Consider the following 26,836-nt stretch of genomic DNA (forward strand, 5'->3'; position numbering starts at 1 on the left):
TTGGGTATTAGTAGTTTTGTTGGATTAAGGTACTCTCATAATCATTCTTTCCTGACCATTGCAGTCCGTAGAGTCATTTTAAGAGTGAAGGCTTTTATATTAAGGTGTTCTATCAATGTCAATGCTACGCAGTCTAAGTAGGAGGATGTAAGATTTCTTTTTATTAAAGTGATCTAGCATAGCACCTTTTTTATTGTTTATGAAAAAATGTATTATAGAGGATGTTTGATCAAAGGGAAGAGTAGCCTATATCGAGAACACCTTAGCCACTTGTATTCACGTTGGAAGGGGTATCATAATGGGCTATTACAGTCTTTTGGGGGAATTTTGTGTTGAGGACTTAGACTTGAAGCCATTCATAAAAAAAAAAAATGGACTTAGCCTTGAATCTTATGAGGTTACATAAACCATGGCACAAAGGATGATTAAAATTGATAACCCAAGGTAAGGGCCATTACTTCCCCCATCGAAACCCATATAAGATCCGTAAAAAAGAGCAGAAACCAACACCAATGCCACAACTCCTTTCAGATTCATGGACCCTCTGTCCATGGAAAGATAGAGATTCTTGATGGGTGAACTGCCATTGAAACCACATTCTTGATTCATTGAGAACAGAAAACAATCTCCATTGATACAGTGAAAGCAAAGGAATAGGCTGTTTCGGATATCTTGTACCAGAAAACAAAGGAATTGTGTTTTGGATGTTCCTCGACATAAAACCAAGGATTTTGTAGGGCCACTGACATTTTCTGGCCTAGATAGAGTGAAAGCAATCTCCATTATGTAAAACCAGAAATCTGTTTACTTGCCTAAATGAGTCCCACTTAGGGAGGTATAAATTAGCTTATATATATATTTTTTGTAGCTCGTGGAAATTGCTCTCTAGTTGTTTAATTTGGATAGGAGTCAAAAGAATTATGATATCTAGATTGGCATGAGTATGAGTTTTAGAGGAAGTGGTCAAGTGGCTGCCAAGTGGGTATTCTATTTGGTATAAATAACATGTAAGTAAACCTTTTCAAATCAATGAAAATATTTATCTCAAAAATTGTCTTTGAAAACAGAGGATTGATCCTTCCCTCGAAGTGGGTCAAGAGGCTAATCCACCCTCTAAGAAGATCAATCACGTTGTGAATTGATTTGTGTTCATAACAAAATCTTGTATGGTCTTTCTACATACCCACAAAATCGACAATGGCAATCATTATCACCGTTTGAATCACTCTTTTTTTTTTTTCTGAACGGCAACATCTCATTCGATAAATAATATTAGCTTTCTTGTTATAAATTGATAAAGCATCTCAGATCAACATTGGCTCATTATCACCTGATTGTCTGAAAGTGTGCCTCTTATGTGACTACCATCTTCTTTTCTTCCTATGTGTCTTCTTCCCTCCAACAGTATCAGGGCCAAATCTGCGCCTGATTGAAGATGGCAAACAGAAGGAAACATCAAATTATAATGCAACATGGAAATTCTTATCCAAGAGAGATCTCATGGATAAGAATAATTTTTTTACTGTTTTACATTGCATTGAAGTGAGCATGTAGTATTTTGAATCAACTAACGATAGAGAATAACTCACCTAACATACACAAAGATATAAGTCTGCCGAATTCATCTTGCAAAAGCTGATCTCCGTTGCAGAACAAAATCATTGGCAGAGTAATAATCTGCTATTAGCCGGTACATATATGATGGGTTATGCCCCCCGCTGAAAAAAAAGGTAAAAATCACAGTTAAAAAAACTGCACAGTGCAGTTAGAAGTACTAACAAACTCGACAACTATGAAATAATTGAAAGACTCGATACCCTTATAACTTTTGTTTCAGTAAAAAAAAATGATATAGTTTCAATCAAGACACACCTACTTTTTTTTTATTAAAAGCACAATTTCCATAAGATTGTTTGAAGCCCACTATTGATTCCGAATTATCAAAAACTTGTTACAGGCAATCATCATCCTTCAGCTGGTGTCTTTAGAATGGACAATTAGACCTGACCTACATTTAGAAGATAGTTATTTTAGAAAGTGGGTTCAGTGGTCCTCTTGAAAGAAAGTGGGTTCAGTGAATAGGTTTTCTCCTTGTCATTATTTCTAAGAAAATATTAAATATGGAACAACAGCCTGTATAATGTCACTGTTTTTTGTCTGGGTGTGGACTCTTTTAGGTTAGTATCGTCCTTGTTTTAGGGTTACTTTTAAGGGACGGCATTAATCTAAGATGAATGGCTGATATTCTGGAGTCTTTGGGACTGCTATATATGTAGTCTTTCAGCAGACACAAAAACAGTTCATAGGTTTTTATTTTTATTTTGATATTTCTCTTGGAGCCTTTATTCAAATTTGATCCGATTATGGTCAATTGTAGCTGCTAGAATCCTCTCTCTAGCTGTTTTATGCAATTCATGTGATGGATTTTTTGCTAGTTTGATTCAATTCCAAAGGAATTTAATATGTTTTTGTGGATTCCAGCTGATTCAATTGCATCAACCAGGAAGCCAATGTTTTTTTCAGAACCACTGTATGAATAATAAGGGTATAGATTAGAAGAACCGGTTGCAGCTAAAATTTGTAACGAGGAAAACAAATAATTGTCATGAAAATAACAGGGTTAGGTACTAGATACAACAGCAATCTGGCATTGGTAGAAAAAATTGAAATATCCGACATGGATATGTAATTTACTATGATGTAACTGGGTACAATAATGTAACCATACTTCTTCAAAGTCAGGGGTACTTGTCAATTTTAATCGAAATGGGGTAAGTTGTCAATTATTATGTGAATAAATAATGCTAGCACCATGTGAAAGAAATTAAGAATAACACCCATAAAAAAAAAAAATTAAGAATAAGTGTAGACAGCTAAATTATCAGGTCAGTTTATGTAAGTACATGCAACCATATAAAGAACAGCGTGAACTTACGTATCAGTGATAAAAAGGCTAACAAGCTTTGGCGGCACATAATCAAATTGAGGGTTGACAACATGAAGTAGAGGGATGCCACTGCCACTTCCAAAATCCAAGCAATCTGAGAATTCCCCAAAATCCAGTAACTCAGATGGGGATTTCAGATCATTTAGCAAAACTTCTGGATTGTGTGGGTATAAGGGGCACAACTGTCATATCGATAAAAAACATCAGTCACAAAAATGTAATGTTGCCATCAGAAATATGCCACTAAGTCACATAAATCAGAAGCAAGGAGCGGCAAAGGGAAAAAGTATTATAGTTCACAATGGTTCAAGGCAAAACAAAAGAAACGTCTAAATTTATACCTCCTAAACTTAATAAATGAAAGCATTTTTCATTTCAAAATTTAAGCTACCGTCAAGCACATCAGTTCTACCATGCCCTTTTAGAATGTTATAGTTCACAATTCGCCATCCATTGCAACTTGTTGATAAATCTAAAGACATACACTGTCATGAACAGACACTAATGACCTTTTCTGCAACAAATTGGCCAGAAATTGTTGGCCATCATTATACACCGAACACACACACATATAAGCTTATATGAGCTCTAGCTCACAAACATTTTCCCCATATGTGTAACGACCCGATTTCCGTCGTGTCGCTACGAGCAAAAGAAAGTAAAAATCATGGAAATATTTTTTTTTTTTTTATACAAGCATCAACGACGATCCCGATAGAATCTTATTACAACTTAAAAATGATACATGACGTAAGACGTCAAAATGCAAGGACTCCAGGAACGAACTCTCTGATCACACAGTCCCTTATCCCATGGTTCCTTCATTTGCAAATGCTCCGCCATCTAATGCCTCAACCCCTGTGGTGGAGGAATCAACGTCAAAGCAGGGTCATCCAAAGACCGAGCAAAGTAAAAGAGACAATAATAACAGTGCATACAATAAAATCCACATTTCAATAATGTCTAGAATAAAGATTACAATGCCCATGGCAATATAAATCAAAGGAGTGACAATAATTTCAATGTATGCTATGTATGCATGTATGCAACAATTTTATAAAATGAGACAGCACATTCCCCAGGTACATCCGGCTTTTCCCCCATTTATTTTTCTGTCAGTTCTTTTCTGACTTTTTCATTTTCTTTTATTTTTTTCTGCCGGTGTCCTTGCCGCACGGCTAACCACTACCCCTGTCTGAAGGTAGTGACGTTATGGACTTGGATTACGGTCTCGCATTTGCCGAGCCGGGGATACTATCCCTCGGGGATACTTTCCCTTTTTGGTTGGTTTGCCAACGAAAGGCAGTACACGCTTCTCGCGTTGGCCTTTGGACCTTAGGTCCCAGGATGATTCCACCACACCCTTAAGTTCCCCTTCACTTTCCCCCATGTATGCAACATGTATGCAATTACTTACCTTTGCCTTTCTTCCTGCATTCATTTCAATTCATTTGATTCCAGCATTCATTTCAATTCATTTGATTCCAGGCAAGCGAGTATAAATTCACTAAGCAGGTATTTATCAGGCAATTTATAAGCAGAGCTACATTGCATAGACAATTATATTGAACACCATTACAAGACAAGGTCTAGCTGTCACCTGCCTTTTCTTATAGTCGCAGTAGGACGAGATGGCTCCTGTAGGCAAATAAGTGAAATAGGTCAACTTATTTTAGTCTAGGTCCTTTTAATATCACACAGACAACACTTGTCCTTTCTGTGTCCATTTATGTCCTAAAATAAGGTTCCCTGTGTTCACTATTCATGTGGGCCCCACATGCTACTATTCATGTGGGCCCCATCATGTCACTATTTATGTGGGCCCCGCATGTCACTATTTATGTGGGCCCCATCATGTCACTATTTATGTGGGCCTCATCATGTCACTATTCATTTCACCATAAGTTGATAAAGTTTACTTTACGGTTACTATGCTAGTATTTCACCGTTAAGTATATAGGTGGTAGAACCAACCATTACTTTATCCATATAGGTGGTAAAACCAACCATTACTTCAAATAAAATATAGGTAGGTGGTAGAACCAACCATGAAAGAGATCATTAAATAATTTAGGTGGTAGAACCAACCATTGAAAGAGAGACTATTATAAAAGACTTACTTGGTAGTGGATTTTCTTTTTCCTTCTTCTCTCTCTCTCTTCCTCTTTCTCTTTCTTCTCTTCTCTTCCTCTCTCTCTCTCTCTTCTCTTCTCTTCTCTTCTCTTCTCTTCTCCTTTTCTTCTCCTCCTCCTCCTCTATTTATAGACATTTTTTTGCATAGTACTTTTTGCATAGTAAAGACTATTTACTATTTTAAATTATTATTTCTGTCGGTCAATAGTATTTTTGCATAGTACTTTTGCATAGTAAAAACTATTTACTATTTTAAATTATTATTTTCGTCGGTTAACAGTATTTTGCATAGTTAATAATATTTTTTTATTATTAATTTTGTCGGTCAATAGTATTTTTGCATTTTTTTATTATTATTTTCGTCGGTGCGATGATATTTTCGTTTCCACTAGGGATGGGTCCCGCTGGTGGTAGGACCCGCTGGTCGTGGGGCCCGCTCGTGTGGGACCCGCTGATGTGGGACCCACTGGTGTTGGATCCGCTTATGTGGGGCCTGCTTGTATGGGGCCCGCTGATGTGGGACCCGCTTATGAATAGTACTCGGTGGGTCCTACTGTGAATAATACTTTTAAATAGTGTATCTCAATAGTGAACTTGCATAGTATTTCTGCATAGTAATCTCGCATAGTGACTATTGTGAATAGTAATTGTGAATAGTGACTATTGGAAATTTTTAACATATATATATATATCTATTCCGTTTTTGTTGACATCTGGGGCGGTGGCTTAGTGGTAGGAAGCCGTTCAATCTTAGCTTAGACTTGGGTTCGAATCGTGTACGCCCCATTATGCCAGATGTCCTCATGCCCGATTAACTTGGGGAAAATGAGTAATTGCCGATGATTACCCACCTATGAGGCCATTTTTATATTTATATATATATATTTTTTTACCGGTTCTTACATTCTACCCCCCTTAAAAAAAAATTTCGTCCCCGAAATTCCTACGCCCATAACCTAGATATCTTGATAATCAGAATCTCGACACATGATAATTTAAGATCATCTCCTTTACTTTGTAAATCTTAATTTTGATTAGAAATCAACGTCTTGTGAAATCCATTATAATCTGCACTGCCTCTTAAATACTACTAATCTTCTATTCTAGGCAGACATTTTACTCCTATGAATTCCCTTGTTTCCCATAATCCAAAATTTATAAATAAGTTTTCTGACCTTCTGTTGCCCCATCCTGTACCTCGTTGTCATCGTTGATTAGGCCCCATCCTGTACCTCGTTGATTAGGGCGAAGAAACGCTTTTCAGTTCCTGGCTGTGCGTTCTTATCTTGGGTCAGAGGGCGGTACTGATTTCTTCTTCCCTGGTTCTGCTGATTGTTTGCACCGGTTGATATTGTGGCGGAGGTGGGCGGTTTTGGATGAAGGCTGGTGCCTTAGGGCAATCCCTTCTTCTCCAGCATTGCCCAACGTGAATCCTTCCACAGTGGGGGCACAAGTTCTTTGATGGTGGACCACTATCAATTTTTTTTTTTTTTTCCAGTTTACCCTTGAAATGTGACACATCATATGTCACCTATTAGCTATCTAACCCTACTTAACGACACAACCCACAAGCACCAGGGTTTCCGTAAACCCGGGCTCTGATACCACAACTGTAACGACCCGATTTCCGTCGTGTCGCTACGAGCAAAAGAAAGTAAAAATCATGGAAATATTTTTTTTTTTTTTATACAAGCATCAACGACGATCCCGATAGAATCTTATTACAACTTAAAAATGATACATGACGTAAGACGTCAAAATGCAAGGACTCCAGGAACGAACTCTCTGATCACACAGTCCCTTATCCCATGGTTCCTTCATTTGCAAATGCTCCGCCATCTAATGCCTCAACCCCTGTGGTGGAGGAATCAACGTCAAAGCAGGGTCATCCAAAGACCGAGCAAAGTAAAAGAGACAATAATAACAGTGCATACAATAAAATCCACATTTCAATAATGTCTAGAATAAAGATTACAATGCCCATGGCAATATAAATCAAAGGAGTGACAATAATTTCAATGTATGCTATGTATGCATGTATGCAACAATTTTATAAAATGAGACAGCACATTCCCCAGGTACATCCGGCTTTTCCCCCATTTATTTTTCTGTCAGTTCTTTTCTGACTTTTTCATTTTCTTTTATTTTTTTCTGCCGGTGTCCTTGCCGCACGGCTAACCACTACCCCTGTCTGAAGGTAGTGACGTTATGGACTTGGATTACGGTCTCGCATTTGCCGAGCCGGGGATACTATCCCTCGGGGATACTTTCCCTTTTTGGTTGGTTTGCCAACGAAAGGCAGTACACGCTTCTCGCGTTGGCCTTTGGACCTTAGGTCCCAGGATGATTCCACCACACCCTTAAGTTCCCCTTCACTTTCCCCCATGTATGCAACATGTATGCAATTACTTACCTTTGCCTTTCTTCCTGCATTCATTTCAATTCATTTGATTCCAGCATTCATTTCAATTCATTTGATTCCAGGCAAGCGAGTATAAATTCACTAAGCAGGTATTTATCAGGCAATTTATAAGCAGAGCTACATTGCATAGACAATTATATTGAACATCATTACAAGACAAGGTCTAGCTGTCACCTGCCTTTTCTTATAGTCGCAGTAGGACGAGATGGCTCCTGTAGGCAAATAAGTGAAATAGGTCAACTTATTTTAGTCTAGGTCCTTTTAATATCACACAGACAACACTTGTCCTTTCTGTGTCCATTTATGTCCTAAAATAAGGTTCCCTGTGTTCACTATTCATGTGGGCCCCACATGCTACTATTCATGTGGGCCCCATCATGTCACTATTTATGTGGGCCCCGCATGTCACTATTTATGTGGGCCCCATCATGTCACTATTTATGTGGGCCTCATCATGTCACTATTCATTTCACCATAAGTTGATAAAGTTTACTTTACGGTTACTATGCTAGTATTTCACCGTTAAGTATATAGGTGGTAGAACCAACCATTACTTTATCCATATAGGTGGTAAAACCAACCATTACTTCAAATAAAATATAGGTAGGTGGTAGAACCAACCATGAAAGAGATCATTAAATAATTTAGGTGGTAGAACCAACCATTGAAAGAGAGACTATTATAAAAGACTTACTTGGTAGTGGATTTTCTTTTTCCTTCTTCTCTCTCTCTCTTCCTCTTTCTCTTTCTTCTCTTCTCTTCCTCTCTCTCTCTCTCTTCTCTTCTCTTCTCTTCTCTTCTCCTTTTCTTCTCCTCCTCCTCCTCTATTTATAGACATTTTTTTGCATAGTACTTTTTGCATAGTAAAGACTATTTACTATTTTAAATTATTATTTCTGTCGGTCAATAGTATTTTTGCATAGTACTTTTGCATAGTAAAAACTATTTACTATTTTAAATTATTATTTTCGTCGGTTAACAGTATTTTGCATAGTTAATAATATTTTTTTATTATTAATTTTGTCGGTCAATAGTATTTTTGCATTTTTTTATTATTATTTTCGTCGGTGCGATGATATTTTCGTTTCCACTAGGGATGGGTCCCGCTGGTGGTAGGACCCGCTGGTCGTGGGGCCCGCTCGTGTGGGACCCGCTGATGTGGGACCCACTGGTGTTGGATCCGCTTATGTGGGGCCTGCTTGTATGGGGCCCGCTGATGTGGGACCCGCTTATGAATAGTACTCGGTGGGTCCTACTGTGAATAATACTTTTAAATAGTGTATCTCAATAGTGAACTTGCATAGTATTTCTGCATAGTAATCTCGCATAGTGACTATTGTGAATAGTAATTGTGAATAGTGACTATTGGAAATTTTTAACATATATATATATATCTATTCCGTTTTTGTTGACATCTGGGGCGGTGGCTTAGTGGTAGGAAGCCGTTCAATCTTAGCTTAGACTTGGGTTCGAATCGTGTACGCCCCATTATGCCAGATGTCCTCATGCCCGATTAACTTGGGGAAAATGAGTAATGGCCGATGATTACCCACCTATGAGGCCATTTTTATATTTATATATATATATTTTTTTACCGGTTCTTACAATATGGCAATATTTGTACTGCATGAACACTAATATACACCTTAATGATTGTTGTAGTTTACAAGAAACCAATGCTTTGTATTTGACTGATAAAGAAAAATACATTGAGAAGATAAGCAATGCCAATCTAGGGCATTGATTGACAGCCATAATAGTCACAATTGAAAAATAAGAGTCCAGACACCAGAATATATAGATTAACTAAACCACTGGTTCTGACTGAACATAAAATGCCCACAAGTAAAGCATAAAAGAAAATGCACCAGTTGTTGCAATTGTAATTTTAAATTTCTACTGCAACTGACACGAAACAATCTTAATGTTTCCATTTTATCTCCATTGAATACATATCGAAACCGATACGCACAGTGAAGTGTACTAGTGGTATATTATACTAGTATATGCTATATAATTATAGGAGGAATGCTAAACTGAGGGGCGCCCTTGCACAAATGGGGTTAAAGGGTGCCCTCATTGGATCCACCTTCACAATAGTGCATATATAATCCTTCGACTTTTACACTGTTATAAATGCACAATGGTGAGGTGGATCCAAAATGGGTGCCCTTTCACCCCATTTGTGCAAGGCCGCTCAGTTTAGCACTCCTCTAATTATAGTGATATGAATTACTTTTGGCATCTGCTGTTTATTATACCAGTATATGTTATATAATTATAGTGATATGAATTACTTGTGAAATGTGGTGTATGTATTATGTATAAATATTTATATGTAGGGAAATGATATCGGAACAACCATGTTTTGATAATTGTAATATTTCATCTTGCCTTTCATTATTTAAAGAGCTGTCAAAGGTTACGATTTCCAAAAAATCTGTCATAGACCAATTAAAAGAGAAATGACAAGCTGAGCTTGTGCAATTATAAAAACATGGTTGTGCCAATATCATCAGCCTATATGTATGGAAATGTTATCAGCACTACTGTATTTTGATGAGGGCACGCCTCACTTTATTAAAAGCACGGTATGGCCCGCACTATAGGATGATCCAAACCGTCCATTAGATGGGGCACAGCCTAAATAGGTTGTGCCCCAAAAATTATTTCCATAGGTTGATCCACCCTTCGATCTATAGACGGTTAGGGTCAACCCTCTAACATTCAGATCGTAGGGTTAGGATCAACCTATGGAAATGATTTTTGGGGCACAGCCTATTTAGGCTGTGGCCCATCTAATGGACGATTTGGATCATCCTATGGTGCGGGCCATACCGTGCTTTTAATAAAGTGAGGAGTGCCCTCATCAAAATACAGTAGTGCTGGTAACATTTCCCTATATGTATTGTGTATAAATTCTATGAATTATATGTGAAATGTGGTATGTACTAAATCATCATACATGCGGAATAATGCAAGTCACTAGGTGTTCGATGTTGTTAAACCATTTTTTAACGGTGATGATATTAAACCATTTGGGTGCTTTTTTTTGCTTATTTAATGATTTTGGAGTGTGTATTCTTGCTTATTCTAGCACTTCCTGAAGTTTCATCTTAAATATCCGTCATTTGTATATGTTTCTATAACTTCTAGTAATTTTGCAGGATTTCCACCAAAAATTTCATTTGAAATTGTCATGTTTCCATTTCCATCACAACCGAAACACATACCGAAATGGACACCTTAACCCTGGTGGCAATTTTCATTGGATAATCATTAATATTTTGTTAGTTTTTTACTCTTTTACAAATTTTTCAATAAAGAGACTGCCCTCATTAAACAGATTAAGAGCCCAAGCTTTCCATCTCAAAAAAATCACGTCCTAAAACTAACAATGAATTAAAAAACTGACCACAATTGGCTTATGCCATTAGTTCTCAAGTACTAAATTATTCCATTTTTCCAGAATGAACTTAACACGGTGCCTTCAACCTATGTTCTGGGAACAAAACAGCCATTTTTAGTGGTTACAAAAAACTAAATAAAAATCATTTCTAGTGGTTACAGAAAAAAAAAAAATCAAAACAAAACAACTAGCGCAAGAAGCATGTCAAAATAGAGTTGTTTCAAATACGCAACCACCATACCTTGTGACTGCCAGCAACCACAACAAATGGGACAGCATGCCTCTGAGCTGCGAGTGCAACCATATTCAACCCAACTGGAGCTACCACCCCACCATTAGCCATGATTGCATGAGCTCCAACTATCACCTTTATATTAAGATTTTTCAAGTTAAAAGTTGAGAAATGTATAAAAAACCATAGGCAAAAGAATACCAAAGTCATAATTACCATATTCACCCTAGAAATCATGGCAAAAACCGCCGAATCAGTAATAACGGTGGTCTGTAGACCTTTCGCAACAAGCTCCTTCGCAAGAACATGTCCTTGATACCTAATAAATAATCAATTTATCCAATAATACCAGAAGAAGAGTGGGAAAGAGAAAATCAAAATAATTCAGGCCAAATAGTAATAGCCTTCACTGACTTGTACATACAACTAAGCATTATGTCCAAACCTTGGTGCGCCCTCCGCAACGAATACTCGGAATGATCGTTTTTTTTCCTTTGCTGCACAAAGAAATTCCATAACTGTTCTCGAACGGCCCAAAGTTAATATTACCTCGCTGAAAAAACACACGTAAATAGTTACCAGTAACCCAAGCTGCAAGTGGACTGAGACTAGAGCAACACCAAGTATTGAATTAAACTGGTTCTACAGCTTCTGCATAACCCTGTTTGTTCCGTGTGAGAAACGTAAAAAATTCGTTTCATAATATCCGATTCTAAATTGAAAACAAAAAACAGAAAGAACGAATCGTGTTTTTACATGCCAAACACGTTTTTTCAGTTTTTCTTATTTTAAAGTCATAAAAAACACCAGAAACGTTCTTTACGAACATTTAAAAACATACCGACCCCAATTTTTAGGGAGGACTATTTCCCTACGGATGCGCACAATCACCCGTAAATAGGGGTGGCAAAATTGGCCTTTGGTTAAACCAAACCGATTCAAATTTCGGTTTGGTTCGGTTTGGGTATCAAACCGAACCGAAACCGAATATTTGCAATTATTATGAGTAAAGGGTGGCAAAATTGGTGGAACCGAACCGAAACCGAACCGAAAATTCAATTTTGGTTCGGTTTTGGTTTGGTAAAACCAAACCGATTCAAATTTCGGTTCGGTTCGGTTTGGGGGTCAAACCGAACCGAAACCGAACCATTGCCACCCCTACCCGTAAACCACACACATCGGGTAAGCCCAGGGAATTCGAACTCACGTCAATGGGGAGCATACCCATGACTTAAAGCCAAAGAGCCACACCCGTGCAGGTTTACGCCCTTAACTTCTATTGTTCCAAATGTCATTCATTTGGTTCTCTTCTTTGCATAAACCTGACTTACATGGTAGCAGTATTGGAAGATCTTCAAGAAACAATTCTAGTTGGTTCTCGAGAACATTGATGAGGCCTAACAGTCATCTCCGGATGATTCTCAGGAAAAATCCCAGCACGTGGAAGATTACAATCAAACTCTTCTTCAAGAGGAATTGAAATGGTAGCAGAGATCCACAGTTAAGGGGGTTGACTGAGGGTGATAAAAATGTTGCCTATTACGAAGAGAAAGAAAGAAAGGAGCTTGCCGATTTCTGTTCTCGAGTTCCTCCAGTTTTTCCTGTATTTCTTGTGCAAGAAACAAGTCCACTTCCCCTGCAAGACCTGTTGACCCCAACAAAACTGGTTTCCACCCTCATTTTCCCCAAACCTACCCACCCTTTCTTGGAACTATTCTTGATCTGATCTCGGATCCAAGAAACAGTCCATAATTCTTTAAACCTACACTTGCTTACCTACAGCCTAACCAAAATTTTCTCCACTCTTTCAATGACCCAACAATCCCAAATACCTAAGAACTAATGGGGATCCACACTTTGGATTTCGAGTGTACCAGCGACGGAGGAGACCCAAGGATAGGCAGATGACCTCGATCTGGATGAATGACCAGATTCTTTGATCCAGATGCCCCAGATAGACGATCCAACCGCACAGATGATCCAAGGATGTTCCAAATATATTTCAAATGCTGACGGGCCCACATACAATTTTAGAGATGATTCAGATACTATGAGGGCCCTTTTTTGGATTCCATATGTTCTTTAGAGTTTTTCCTTTAGTTATAGGGTTTTAAAAGAGTCCTTTATGAGTCTTTTTAAGTTATAGGGATATTAGGATCTTTTTACATCAAAATAGCTTAAGTTCTTTGAGTTATGGCTATTTTAAATATGCCCCACACATGTATTACGGGATTTAAGCGGGAGCAAGTCTTCAAGTCCTTAGAAATGGGTAGTTTAGTCCCTTAGGCTATTTTAAATAGGCCCCACACAACATTCATTTGCTATTTGATATTGAAAGCTTCATGGAGAAAAAAACTTCATCATCTTCTTATTTGGTGAGATGCCAAAGAAACTCATGGTGTGAAGCCTTGAGATAAGTAGCATACTTTTATAACTTGTCATATACTGTTTGACTATTCTTCTTTATTCTCTTATAGGTTTTTCTCCCATAAACCACCTTCACGGGAACCCTAAACATCCATTAATCTCACCCAAAACGTCTCTTACATTATTTTTTCACCTTCCCATGCATGGATTCATCTTCTAGCCCTAAGAATGAAAGATCCAAGGATTTAATTGTAGTTAGGATGTGTTTCTCTACCAATCCACGTATCCCTTCCATTTTTTTACCATTGATCCTGTTCCTGGTATTTGGAATCCAAGCCAGGGGATTAAGTTCTTGTCTCTGCCATCCCCATTACCCACTCTTTTGCATCCAAAGATCTAGTTGCGTTTTGAGAAATCTACAACTTAATCATATCCTAATTTCCCTACCCCACTACCATCTCATTTATGACTTCCTCATAAGTTGTCGCTCTGATCACCCTACTCATATTAACTTCCATTCCACCAGCATCTTTGTTCTTAGGATCTATAATCGATTCAATTCTTCGTTAGTACCATCCCCGATTGAGTCCCCTTATTCTATGGCATCAGCCGATCGTATCCTCGATTCACATATCGAAATAGCTCCACTTTCACCATTCTCAGTTTAAATCTCTATATCAGCTCCATAGGTTCCTGAGCAAGCACATTCCACAAGACATAAAAAAAATTGCAAGCTACCACAAACTTAAAATGTGAAACCAGCATCTTGAGATTTCACCGAGACGCCAGATTCCAAAGTCTTGATTGCATTGGTCATAATAGCCGCACCGAACGAATAAAATCCACAAAGCATAGCTAAGCAACAGCATATCCCTCGGCCTACACTGGATCGGAAGGAGAGATGAACCGGACTGGAATCAGCCTGGTTGGAACTAAGCGGTTCGATATCTGGGCCACCCGGATGATACAAATAGGCACCTTAACGATCTCCGCACGTGTCCACCATGCCACTTTCCCACAGGTTAGAGAATCCATCTGCCAATACCGAAGAAGAGGCTAAACTGGCCTCCCTTAACTTATGTATGTCGACATTAGACGATGACGAAACTCCAGCCCGAGCAGATCCTGATAGGGAATCGGCATAAATGAAGAGCAATTGGTTCCACCACTTACGAAGTTGGACCCGAGCGGACCAGAAGCTTTTGTCCTCAGAAAGCCAACTACCAGACTACCTGCCTAGACTGCTTCCCAACCCACGTCACGAACGGCTAGAATCAGTCTATGCCATAAATATCTCTGATATTATGAAAATATAGCGCTGATATTATGAAAATATAGCGTTTTTATCACAGCATTTTGAAAAATGATAAAATTCTGAAATAATCCTGAGATTTTAAAAATAAAGCGATATATTCATTTTATCATAAAATATCGCGATAATATCAAGATATTATCCCAATATTTTTACGATATTTTTATTTTATATTTTTCTTAAATTTATATATTTATATTTTTAAATAATTTTATTTTTATCGTTTTTTTCAATATAAATCCAAATATACACACACACACACACACACACACACACCGAGATTTTCCCTTGCCGAGAAATTCCCAAGAACGATACTTGTGACATAGGAATCAAGCACAATGGATGAGGGGGGTTAACGCAAATAGAGCAAGTAGCTTCACCAACGACAATCAGTTGTCGCTATGGACCAATCGGGAGTCAACATGTCCAAGGTCATTGACCATTTTTTTTAAAAAAAAATTGACATGTCTATTCATAATAACAAGATGTACAAAGTTTGGGGAAAAGTAGTCACACCCCATTACATGACATCATGAATTGCCAAAAGGAGGATTCTCCAATCGCCAAAAAGACAAGAAAAAGGCAAAAACACCACTAGTAATATCTTTAAAACTTCCGTTTGTAGCCCCACAATGCACCTCCAGAAGAAAAATCAGGATTGCAACAACTCCCAAAACCCAAAGAAACCTAGTCTCTATAACACACGGGACTTTCATTACCAACACTCCTTTTGTTCTGAAATTTAAAGCCTGAAACCTTCGATATGATATTAGGTTGACTAGCCAAGGAGCAAGAGAAATCACGAGCAGTGAAGGACCAAGGTCCTTCATGCACCTCTAAGATAACATTGTTGTTCGTCCCCCTCAACCTACTAAATGAAGATCTAAACCCAGAAAACAAGTCTAATTAGCAACTCCCAAAAACTTCCAAAATCAGGTACCCTTATTGTACACCTCCCATAGAGCTGTCACCAACAAAACCTAAACACAGAAACCAACAGACGAACAAACCAAAATCCAAGCACTTCTAACAGCACCGTAGACCTCCCAAAAAATGATTGATAATCCAAAGAACCCCTTATCTTTTCATAAGAGCCTTAAGCTCTCTACTACCTCGGCCCGGTGTCTTCCCCTTTTTTTCTCACGCGTCTCTCTTCTCAATAGCATAGAACATTTTCTTGGTCATCTCCACATTCTCTTCAAACCCACTACCCAAAACACTTCCCATCTTTGACATCTCCTCAAATTCGTCTGGCAGCGCCTTATCCTCTTCCTCCGAGATCTCCTTTTCCACTTCCTTAGAATCTTGCTTAGCTCTAAAAACGGCACGTCTTAATTTGACCCCACCGAGACCATGCACAAAGCTATTCAAATTTAAAAAACCTCCCTATTGAAAAGAAGAGTCGACTGCTCACTCGACCACATGGCAAGCCTTCATTCGGTCTACCCTCCATGTCACCGTCTGAAACAGCATCTACCTACTTAGTCTCGTTTGATCGCACAACGGAGAAGAGAAGTCTGCGGTCTGCCTCCCTAAAGCCAAAGTTAACCATCGACGGTCATTCATCTCTCCCACATAAATTGGCCGGGTTGGATCTACCTCCCTCCGACAAGTCTTCCGACGCAGCATCACCTCTGCTGGCTCTCTGTTCCAAGTTGATATATACCAGCTGGTAAGATGTTGTTCATCCCACCTTCTACCCACCCACTGGATCCCAACGAGACCTCCTCCTTCAATAAGACCTAGCAAAAGAAACTGTCCACCGGCAAACTAAAAATGCAGGCATCTTGTGATAACGTGGTAACCCAATCAATTTAGTGCATGGCCTTGCAACATCACAGCCAACGTCGGTACTACAAGATATCCACAGACAACACTTCCCCTACATGCCTACCTATTTCCATAAAAACCTCAACATATCAGGCATGAGAGGGAACACCCAGGATCTCCCACCAAGTTTCAGTAACCAAAGATCCACCCATCTGTTCCAGACCTCCAGTTTCCTGAACAAAAAAACTCACTTGGATCATGATTTTTGATAACATGACCTCATTGCAGTCCTTCGACACTACTACAACTGAAATCTCATACAGTCCCAACGAGCAGACCATCGACCCTCTCTTCATATTACCAAACTTTCAGAGCCATTCCTCAATATTTAGAGATCACGGCAACTATTATGATAGACCCCAAAAGCTATTAAAAATATAGGGTTGGCCTTAACACAAATGTTTCATTGAGCCTTTGATGGCAAGATCAGCATCCTTTCCTGCCTCTCTGAGTTAGCATCTGATAATCTCCGACTGCAGACTCAATGGGTTCAGCCCACTAAGGAAGCGATGTACGGTTTCCCTGCTCTAAGGCAGATAAAAAACCATCTGCCCTCCCTACCAAACCAGGGATCCTCTCAGGGGGAGAACCCAGACCTCCATTTGGAACCTGCCATCGCTGTCAACCATTCACCCAAAAATCGCCGAAATATTTCTATCAGCCCTACACCAGCATTTCCCTCGCCTCCACCAATCAACCCTAGGTTTGAAGTTGGAAATTTTAAATCTTCCAAAGATCAACTTGTGTCTTCTTTCCTCTGCTGCCTTTCCCAAGCCGGTTGAGCTGAAGCTCCCATCTTTGTGCATCTCCGAACCCAATAGCCCATGGTTGTCAGAGTCCTCCAACTGAGGTCTGCAGTGGAAACAGAACTTCCTCCAATGGAAGTTCCAAAAGCCGCAGTCGCTACACTGTCAGTCTTCCCTACCACGTCGACCTCCTTGGTTGCCACCGTGTCCACCTCCTCGGTTACCTCGGATTCTAGAAGATCTGCAGATCCTCCTCCCCGATCAACACTTTGGTCTTCTCCTAATTAGATATTTTTGATACCGATCATTGGCTTCTATACCTTTTCTCCAATTTTCTGTTATAATTTGATAGACTAATTTTGAAATTGGCAATGACAAAAGTATTGCTACTGTAGTATTAGAAATGTATCCTCATATCCGAGCTTTGAGGATCCTTACTAGTATGCAACAAAAGCATATCAGATCCTTTTCATACCGGCATCCTAAGATTTTGAGGTTTAGACAATCCTCATACAGTCATACCCAATTCCCTACTGTACCGGATACACATGTCCTTATCCAGTTAACATAGAGCTATAAAGCATCTTTTTTTTAGGTAATCTGGGATCAAACACTAAAAAGCATCTTTGCATTTGAAGAAAGGTTTTAAATTTCGGTTTCGGTCACTGCGGAAACGGAGATATTTCAGGTTCGGTTAGAAATTCTAGTGGAAATCTTGTAAAATCAAAGAAACATATGGAAACATACACAAATGATAGAATTTAAAGATGAAAATCAAGGAAATGCTAGAATCAGCACAAACACACACTTAAAACCATCACATAAGCAAGACACCAACCATCCATAGTGTTTTAAAAACAGCAAACATCCATGTTTGATGATTTAATACATACCAAATTTCATAAGTAATTCATATACACATATTTATACATAATATATGCGCCACATTTCACCTATAATTCATATAAATATAATTATGTAAAACATACTAACAGAGCATACAACTATTACACTTACTATTTTGGTTTATCCATTTCGGTCATTTAGTTTCAGTTTCGGTGGGGATAGAAACAGAAACATTTCGGTCGTTTCATGTAGGTTTCGGTGGCAATTTAAATCCGTGATTTGAAGGAACATCAGTCAAAAAGAAAAAAATGACAGTTATCCTCCCTGACATGACCATTTCAGTTAAGATGGCAAATTGAATGCGTACATAGAAAGAGTACAATTAGCCGGCTCATCGAAGCTGGATTCATCAATAATGGCTCCATCAAGTTGAAAGCTTCTTACAAAGGAAACGGAGATGAAACATGTAACCCGAATCAGACTGATCAAGAAGCGTAACCAGAAAGATCTAGGTTACTATGCACTCTTTCCGTCATGATTAATTGATGATTACGGTTTAAAAATTACCCCTGTGCAGGGGTCATAGGTGAAGGAAAAAAGATAATGCCCATAGCTTATGATGATGAACTATGAGCTATTTTACATAGGTCCTAAACAACTTCAAAAGTGATGTGTGCCCATACCTGAAACTCAAACTCTAAGTGCAATAGCCACAGCATTGACAACATACGCCATCATTGACAGAGACCAAGGGAGGACTTCAAGCTTTGAAAAAACAAATAAAAAAAGCGCAATGAAGCATAAATAAATAAAGTCGTCATGACCTTGGAAACAGCAATGATATTGCAAGATCCATCACTTCAATGGGTGCAGGGGTCACAGGTAAAGGAAAAAAGATATTAGCCGTAGCTGATGACGATGAGCTATGAGCTATGAGCTATGAGCTATGAGCTATGAGCTATGAGCTATGAGCTATGAGCTATGAGCTATTTTACATAGGTCCTAAACAACTTCAAAAGTGATGTGTGCCCTTACCTGAAACTCAAACTCTAAGTGCAATAGCCACAGAAATGACAACATAAGACATCATTGACAGAGACCAAGGGAGGACTTCAAGCTTTCAAAAAACAAATACAAAAAGCGCAATGAAGCAGTAATAAATAAATAAAGTCGTGACCTTTGGAAACAGCAATGATATTGCATGATCCATCACTTCGATGTAGTCATTCCACACTCATTGTCATGTCCAATTGTTTTTTGTTTCAGTGAGACGGACATGGAGTTCAAAATAGAAGTTATTAAAATGACTATATTTAGGCTTTTTATGATAATTTGAAACTTCTAAATTTTCATATTATGGTTTGTAAAAAATTCGGAACCCACAATATGTTGGTATGTTTATCATTGCATATTTCAATTTTATTAAGTCAAGCCAGCATTACTCTGTAAGCCTATCTTCCAGATATAAGGTATTCTGGCCCAACACCTAATAATCCGATCTTCTTACAATCATAATCCGGTCTTCCAGATATAGGGTATTCTGGCCCAACACCTAATAATCCGATCTTCTTACAATCGTAATCCGGTCTTCCAGATGTAGGGTACTCTGGCCCATCACCTCATTATCCAATCTTACGCTCTATAATCATACCTTTTAGATTAAAAGGGCGGCCCACTGCATAAGGCTCCTGCCATGCGGGGTCTGGGGAGGGCTAGATGTACGCAGCCTTACCCCTTCTTTGCAAAGAGGCTGTTTCCGTGACTCAAACCCATGACCACCAGGTCACAATGGAGCAACCTTACCTTTTAAATTGATATAGGGTATTCTGGCCCCACACATAATAATCCGATCTTCTTTCGCTCATAATCCAGTCTTCCAGATAGAGGGTATTCTGGCCCATCACCTCATAATCTTATCTCCTTACGCTCAATAATCATACCTTTTAGATCCATAATATAATTTACACTCAATCATATCACAGCAACATAAGATGTCCTTTAAAGAATAATAATATGAAGGGATTTCAAAAGCTAGACCGATATCATATTGCCAATGATTTGTGGACACGGACACACTGTGCGGACACGACAAACCCCCAAAATTTAGAAACGATGGCACAGCTAAAACAAAAGTTACACATAATCATGATTTGTGGACACGGATTCATGTGTCGAGTTTCGACACGGATACAAAGTGTCTAACTTGGCAACCCCTACAAATCTAGAAATGGTGACAAACCCATACATGCACATACATATCAAATTATTGATTACTATCATAATTTGCAACAACATAAATACGGTATTCATTAAACAAACTAATAAATCTTAGGATTAATCAGCTATAATCTAAAACATAAATGAGATAATCAACTAACAACATATTCATTAATTTAATCTAGTTCACTTCAGCCTCCAATATGCAGCGAGGAAGGGAGACCAATATGATACAATGAATATAATATTGGAATAAGAGTTTGTCTAGGGGAACAGATATAAGAACAAATATTGGTTAAAGAAGAGCTAAAAATGGAGTTTATAATAAAAGAAGAGTTAATAATAAAAGAGATAAACACGATATTCAATAATAAAACAGAGCTTCACACTTGATACCATACAAAAACGCATCGACATGCCCGAATTCAATAATAAAACAGAGCTTCACACTTGATACCATACAAAAACGCATCGACATGCCCGAATTAAGTCAAACACTTATAGCAGTACGTTTATACGTATCAAAAGGAGTATCGACACGACACAAGTCAGCAATAAATTCAAAGTGTCAGCTAAATAATAGGATATAGCATACATAAACATAGATTTTTCTCGTAAGACATTATGTGTGCCAATGTTTTGCATGTATGTAGATCTTAAATTTACAACCAAAACAAAACCAAGACAACTTGAGACTTTAATATACAATTTTTCAATATTTATGAAGTATAAAGAAAGGTTACTTTTGATGAATATGCTCCACAGCTTGTTCAGCAATCTGTTCATGGCAAGTGTCAATGTCTTGAATCAATTCATTGATGGCCTCAATAACATTATGCTTTAGCTTCCGGCTTTTTGAATTTTTGTCAGCCGCTGTAAAAGGGAAGTTTAACATGCAAACATCAAAATTAGTAAAGCATTTAGATAGTTACAAACCCAGTGATACCACAGGTAATACAGAGAATTTCTGAACAATTATTTTATTAGTCGCATAACCAATCCAATTACACTCAGGTGCCCACAAGTGCAGCTGTTCAATATTTGAACTCCATTCCTAAGTCACAAATATTTTTCTCGGAAATTCCTCGGCAAGGGAAAATCTAGGGATATATTAATTTTTGTTTTATTTTTTGGGGGTTTTATATTGAAAAAAAAAATGATAAAAATAAAAATATTTAAAAATAAAAAATAAAAAATATTGTAAAAATATCAGAATAATAACGTGATATTATTGATATTTTCTGATAAAAATGAAAATATCGCCATATTTTTAAAATCCTGGGATTATTTCAGGATTTTGTCGTTTTATCAAAATGTCACGATAAAACCCCGAAATTTTGAAAATATCGGAGATATTTGTGACATAATTTCATTGAGAACGCAAAGATTGGCCAAATCTAAATGTTTAGATGAGTTTTTGAAATTACAGTTGACAAGGAGTAATGACAGTTTGCCATTAAAAAAAAGGAGTAATGAAAGCTTACACTTGCTTTTTCCTTCAGAATCACCCTCTGAAGAAGAAGTGCCATGAGGGGCTGCTGTGTCAGGTATATCCTCAAGGAGGGTATGCAAAGATGGTGGACGCAAAGTGCTTCTAGAAGCAGCAGCAACAGCCGCTGCAGAAAGCATTGAGCGATCATCTCGTTCCACATCTTCGTCGTCATCACTCCCAGCAGATAAGCCCAATCCCCCAATACCCGTGGTTGCTAAAGAAAGGTCTTCCTCTCTAATGATATGCAAAACACGCCTCACAATGTTTCCAACAGCAAGCTCTGAAACAACCCAAATAAAACATTTGTCATAGAATATCAAGTACCAACAAATTGTATCGCCATGACACATACCCATTTTACTAAAAAAGCAAAAATGTGTGTCAGTGTCAAACATGGAAATCTTGTGGCACTCAGCTAACTGAGGCTCCGATGAACATAAATATTCGAGTCTTTGACTACACCCCCTCAGTTAATACCACTAGATAAAAATTATAAAAAAAACAAACATAAATATACATTCATATAAACAGAAACATTAAAAACAAGCAGATATTTCCACAAATGAAGGAAAAGAATGCTAGCCCATTGTCTTGACTGTTATCTGTGCATGTGTGTCCAATATAACAATTAGCCAAAAAACATGAGACAGTCTCACCCAACGGCAAACCCAGTATTCATACTTCTAAAGTTTGCTTGGAGGATGTGGGTATCAACATTAGGATTGGTATGAGTGATTCCTGCACTCCTCACAGTTTTCTTGTAGGCATGATCTAGCAGCCCACTTTCAATAGAGGGCATATTGTGGACCTGGATGCTTCATGAAATTTTGGTCGTGTTAAATGAAATAAGTAACAGACTAACAATATACTTAGGGATAAGATGGAGAACATGTGTGGCATATGTGAAAGAGCTTAGAACTGTATTGTCTCATGGGTTGTCATGTGAAAATAATTTTAATGAATTAGAAGAGAACATTTGTTAATGGTAGAGAAAAAGCCCTCTATGCCGTGATCATCCTCAGTGCTTCTAGCCAAGTGGCCATGGAGACTCTTCTCTTAGCCTGACAATTTGCGGGCCAGAATCATCTATGCTAAATATCAAGCCAAGGATGTATTCTCTGTCTTGGAGGGAAATTAGGCGGGCTCTCCTATTTGGAAATCATGGAAACCTATATTGAAGGATTACGTAGAACAAAGTAGATTCAATATCGGTTATGGTTCTAATATTTTATTCCGGCAAGATAAATGGTGTGGGATTCTACTGTGGCTATGGACCACTCTGGTCGTTTTCAGGAATCAAGAGATCTTCAAGCAAAAATTACATTGGTTGGGGAGGCCATTATACTGTCATGACTCATCTTGAGGGAGTATCTCTTAGGTCATCCAACGAATTTGTTTCTCTATCGGCCAACCTTAAATGTGTGTTCCTTTCTTCTAAGGAAACACAAGATGATATTATTTTATCTCCGAAGCCTCAGGCCTTTTTTTAAGTCAGTCTACTCCCTAGCTAGACCAGTGTCCATTTATATTTATAGGATCCAAACCCATCCCCAAGAGCCGTTGTTTTCTTATGGATTGCTTTGCACATCAAAATCCTCATGGGTTATCAACATTTTACTAGCCAAATTTTTTACTATAGAATTGTGTTTTTTGCTGTCACTTCGATGAAACCTCAGTTCAACTTTCGTTCATTGCAGTTTGATTTCCCAAATATGGCAGTATTTTTCCTAAATATTTCAACTTTGAGTGCAATTCTCTAGATTTCTCCTGCATTTCCACTTCTGGAAGTGGTGATGTCGTCCTTTCACCAACATACGACATAAATGTCATTGGAGCATTCTATCTGCCTTTGTCCTCTAGATCACATAGAATGAAAGAAATCCTAGAATTTTTAGAGGCTCAAACAAAAGTGTTGGGAAAATCATTAATGAATTAATTGTTGAAGTCTCAGAAAGCATCAAATGACAAGTATTTTCAGAATGTCCCCTCGATCAGCCTAATTTTTACTTGGAACAATTCTTTTTCGTCTTACTCTCCTGGCAGACAACAGGATGTTTGGGAAGCTCCTGCTAAAAGATGAATTAAGTTAATTTTGACAGAAGTATCAAAGCTACTACTTACTCGATAACCCCTGACATAAAAACTAGCTTTGGGGGAACCAACTCGGACACTAATGGTATGATGAGTTTTACATATATATGCAGAGGTTAAAGCTGCATGGTGTGATGCCAAAAGCCACTCAACTATAGTTTGTTCCTGAGAGTGGATGGAGGAAGACTCACTCATCAAAATTTTGTGGCTTAAGGGTTTTTTTTTTTTTTTGAATGGTTGTGGCTTAAAGGGGGTTATTGGCTCCCCTTGGAGATGCCCAGGAATAATCAGAGAAATCTACGCGCTTTGTGTGAGTTTAAGTGTGTTTTTTTGTCCAATATTCGCAGCGAAGGGAACATTAGGGCGGAAAAGCTAGATATCTTTGGGAACGGTGGTACCCAAGTAAAAACCTAGGGCGAAATGCATATTATGTAGCTTGGATTATAGTGTTTGGCGAGTTTCAGGCATTCGTATTTCTTTTTGGTCTTGCAGTTTCAGCCTTTCCGTTTTTAGTCATTTTTTCATATTTTTTTTCTTTATTATTTCTCTTTTATTTGCCATTGTCCTTTGTTTGTCTTGTTTGTAGCTCATTTTTTTTCTTTATTATATTTCATTTGTTCAAAAAAGATAAAAAAGAAAGCATCATGAGCAAAGTGTAATCAAAAGAAGGTGGTGGAGAGATGGAATGGCCTGCTAAGTGAAAATGTGGTCTGCTAAGTGAAAACGTCAAACTTAATCTTGATGGGTAACCACGCTGCAACCTAGCTTAGCAAGGATTAGCATTATGATCATGGATCATCAGGGTAAAATTAGGATTTTGTATCAGTGTCTCTTAGGGATTCAAGTGGAACAGGCATCTCCATGCTTCTACAAGTAATCAAAGTCTTTTCAGCTCATACCATGAGGATAATAGAGATAGAGGGGCACTCCCTCATGTACTCACAGGGTGAAAATAGGTGAGAAGTACCCTTATAGACTTGAGAATTCAATAAATAAGACTTCAGATTCATGTGATACATCCAGGCTTCCTACTTGTATCCATAACAAGCGGCGAATATAAAGGACGACTCTCTTGCTAGTGAGTGGATACAGAGATTAGTTGTCATATTTGGATCTCGATTTCTGCAGGCCTAGTGTAACAGAATCAGACTATGGGCTTATTCTACATGGAAGTGAAGTTAAGTAAATTACATGGTGTAATAGAAAGCAATGTCAAAAGTAACAGCAATAAACTGACCACTTTGATCAACATAATTGCACAATCAATGGTACTATCTGACAACCCAAAACGATCGTTTTTCTTTTTTCTTTTGAATAGTAAAACCATCGTTTTTCTTAAAGTAAGTGCATCGATGAAAATAGTTAGGTAACATACCAACAGGATTTGCAGCAATTAGCAACTCTCCTACTGACTTGACAGCCTCAATCAAGGATGCAGCCTGGTTGGAATGCGGGATTCTATGCTGAGAAATCAATGATCGAAGCAACTCGGCAGTGTATCTAGAGGTTGCTTGCGAACCCTCGATCTTACTGTCACCCAAAATGACGAAAAAAATTTTGAGGTAAAAATTATTAAATAACACCAACTCTAATAGCTAAAGCTTTTGGAGTAATTGGTCGTTTCACATGGTATTAGAGCTATTGCCTCAAGACATGGTATTAGAGCTATTGCCTCACGACAGGTCCTGGGTTCACAACCCAACAACTCCTTGATATTAAAAATCCCAAAGAAAAAAAAATAGAAGGGCCCCATGTGAGAGGGAGTGTTGAAGTTTAAATGATTAAATGACACCAACTCTAATACCTTAAGCTTTTGGAGTAATTGGTCGTTTCACATGGTATTAGAGCTATTTCCTCACAGCAGGTCCTGGGTTCAAAACCCAACAACTCCTTGATATTAAAAATCGACGTATACAGACAAACCCAAAAAAAAAAAAAAAAAAGAAAAAGAAAAGAGGGGCACCATGTGAGAGGGAGTGTTGAAGTTTAAATGATTAAATAACACCAACTATAATAGCTTAAGCTTTTGGAGTAATTGGTTGTTTCACAAAAACAGATAAAGATGACCCATAAATAACCAAGAAAATCACACCCAAATACTATTCACTACACAATCCAATCTATAGAAACCACTTAAACCAAAAGAATAAATTTAAAAAAACTAGGTATGATTGCAATAAGTTAAAACAAAGGGTGAGAGAAAATCACCGTCTCTTGAGCTTGATGACAAACTCATTAACGAGAGCCTGCACGTCAGGCATGGTTAAAATCTTCAGAACTGCAAAATTAAAAACAAAACAAAAAATATGGTAAAGAACTTAAAAAATACAAAATTAAAAAAAAAGTGATAGAACTGCTATATATATTACCTTAATCAGACTCAAATCACGTGAATTTCTTTCTAATATGCCCTAAAATCTCGCAGACTTGAAATAGGAAAACCCTAGTTTTTTAGGGTTTGTAGAAAGAGGAAATCTCAAGATTTAATCCAAAAACCTATGAAAAAAAAATAGGAAAATAAAAATCGGAGGAAGATCAATGCTGAAATTCAATTATTGTCGAGAAGTATGAATCAAAGAAAATAAAGGGGAGAGAATTTAGATGTGATTTAGCCTCGGGAGCAGGAGAGAATCTAGGGTTTTAAGATTTCTGCAAGTTTAGGTTTTGTTTTTCCGGAACAAAAAAAAAGCACCTAAAACTATAAGGTTTTGCTGCATCGGAGATGTGCTTTCAAGTTTTGCTAAATAGGCGCGAAATACCTTCTGTGACGGTCCCTAGCATATCCCAAGAAA

General features: G+C 38.0%; 1 protein-coding gene across 1 annotated transcript; it reads right to left on the reverse strand.

The window, feature by feature from the left end:
• Positions 1–1,012: 1,012 nt before the first annotated feature.
• On the reverse strand, positions 1,013–26,753 carry LOC143882128 (uncharacterized). The gene is made up of 11 exons (XM_077385561.1): positions 26,414–26,753; positions 26,253–26,322; positions 25,420–25,574; positions 21,946–22,233; positions 21,205–21,334; positions 11,589–11,696; positions 11,360–11,462; positions 11,153–11,278; positions 2,936–3,129; positions 1,590–1,718; positions 1,013–1,425 (listed from the first exon to the last, which is right to left on the reverse strand). Exons 2-10 carry the CDS (start codon positions 26,303–26,305, stop codon positions 1,622–1,624), a joined length of 1,254 nt encoding a protein of 417 aa, XP_077241676.1. The 5' UTR covers positions 26,306–26,322; positions 26,414–26,753; the 3' UTR covers positions 1,013–1,425; positions 1,590–1,621.
• Positions 26,754–26,836: the final 83 nt, after the last annotated feature.

Source organism: Tasmannia lanceolata, unplaced genomic scaffold, assembly GCF_043159265.1.
Source record: "Tasmannia lanceolata isolate RefF3 unplaced genomic scaffold, GAP_Taslan_0.1 ptg000007l, whole genome shotgun sequence".
Lineage (NCBI taxonomy): Eukaryota > Viridiplantae > Streptophyta > Magnoliopsida > Canellales > Winteraceae > Tasmannia > Tasmannia lanceolata.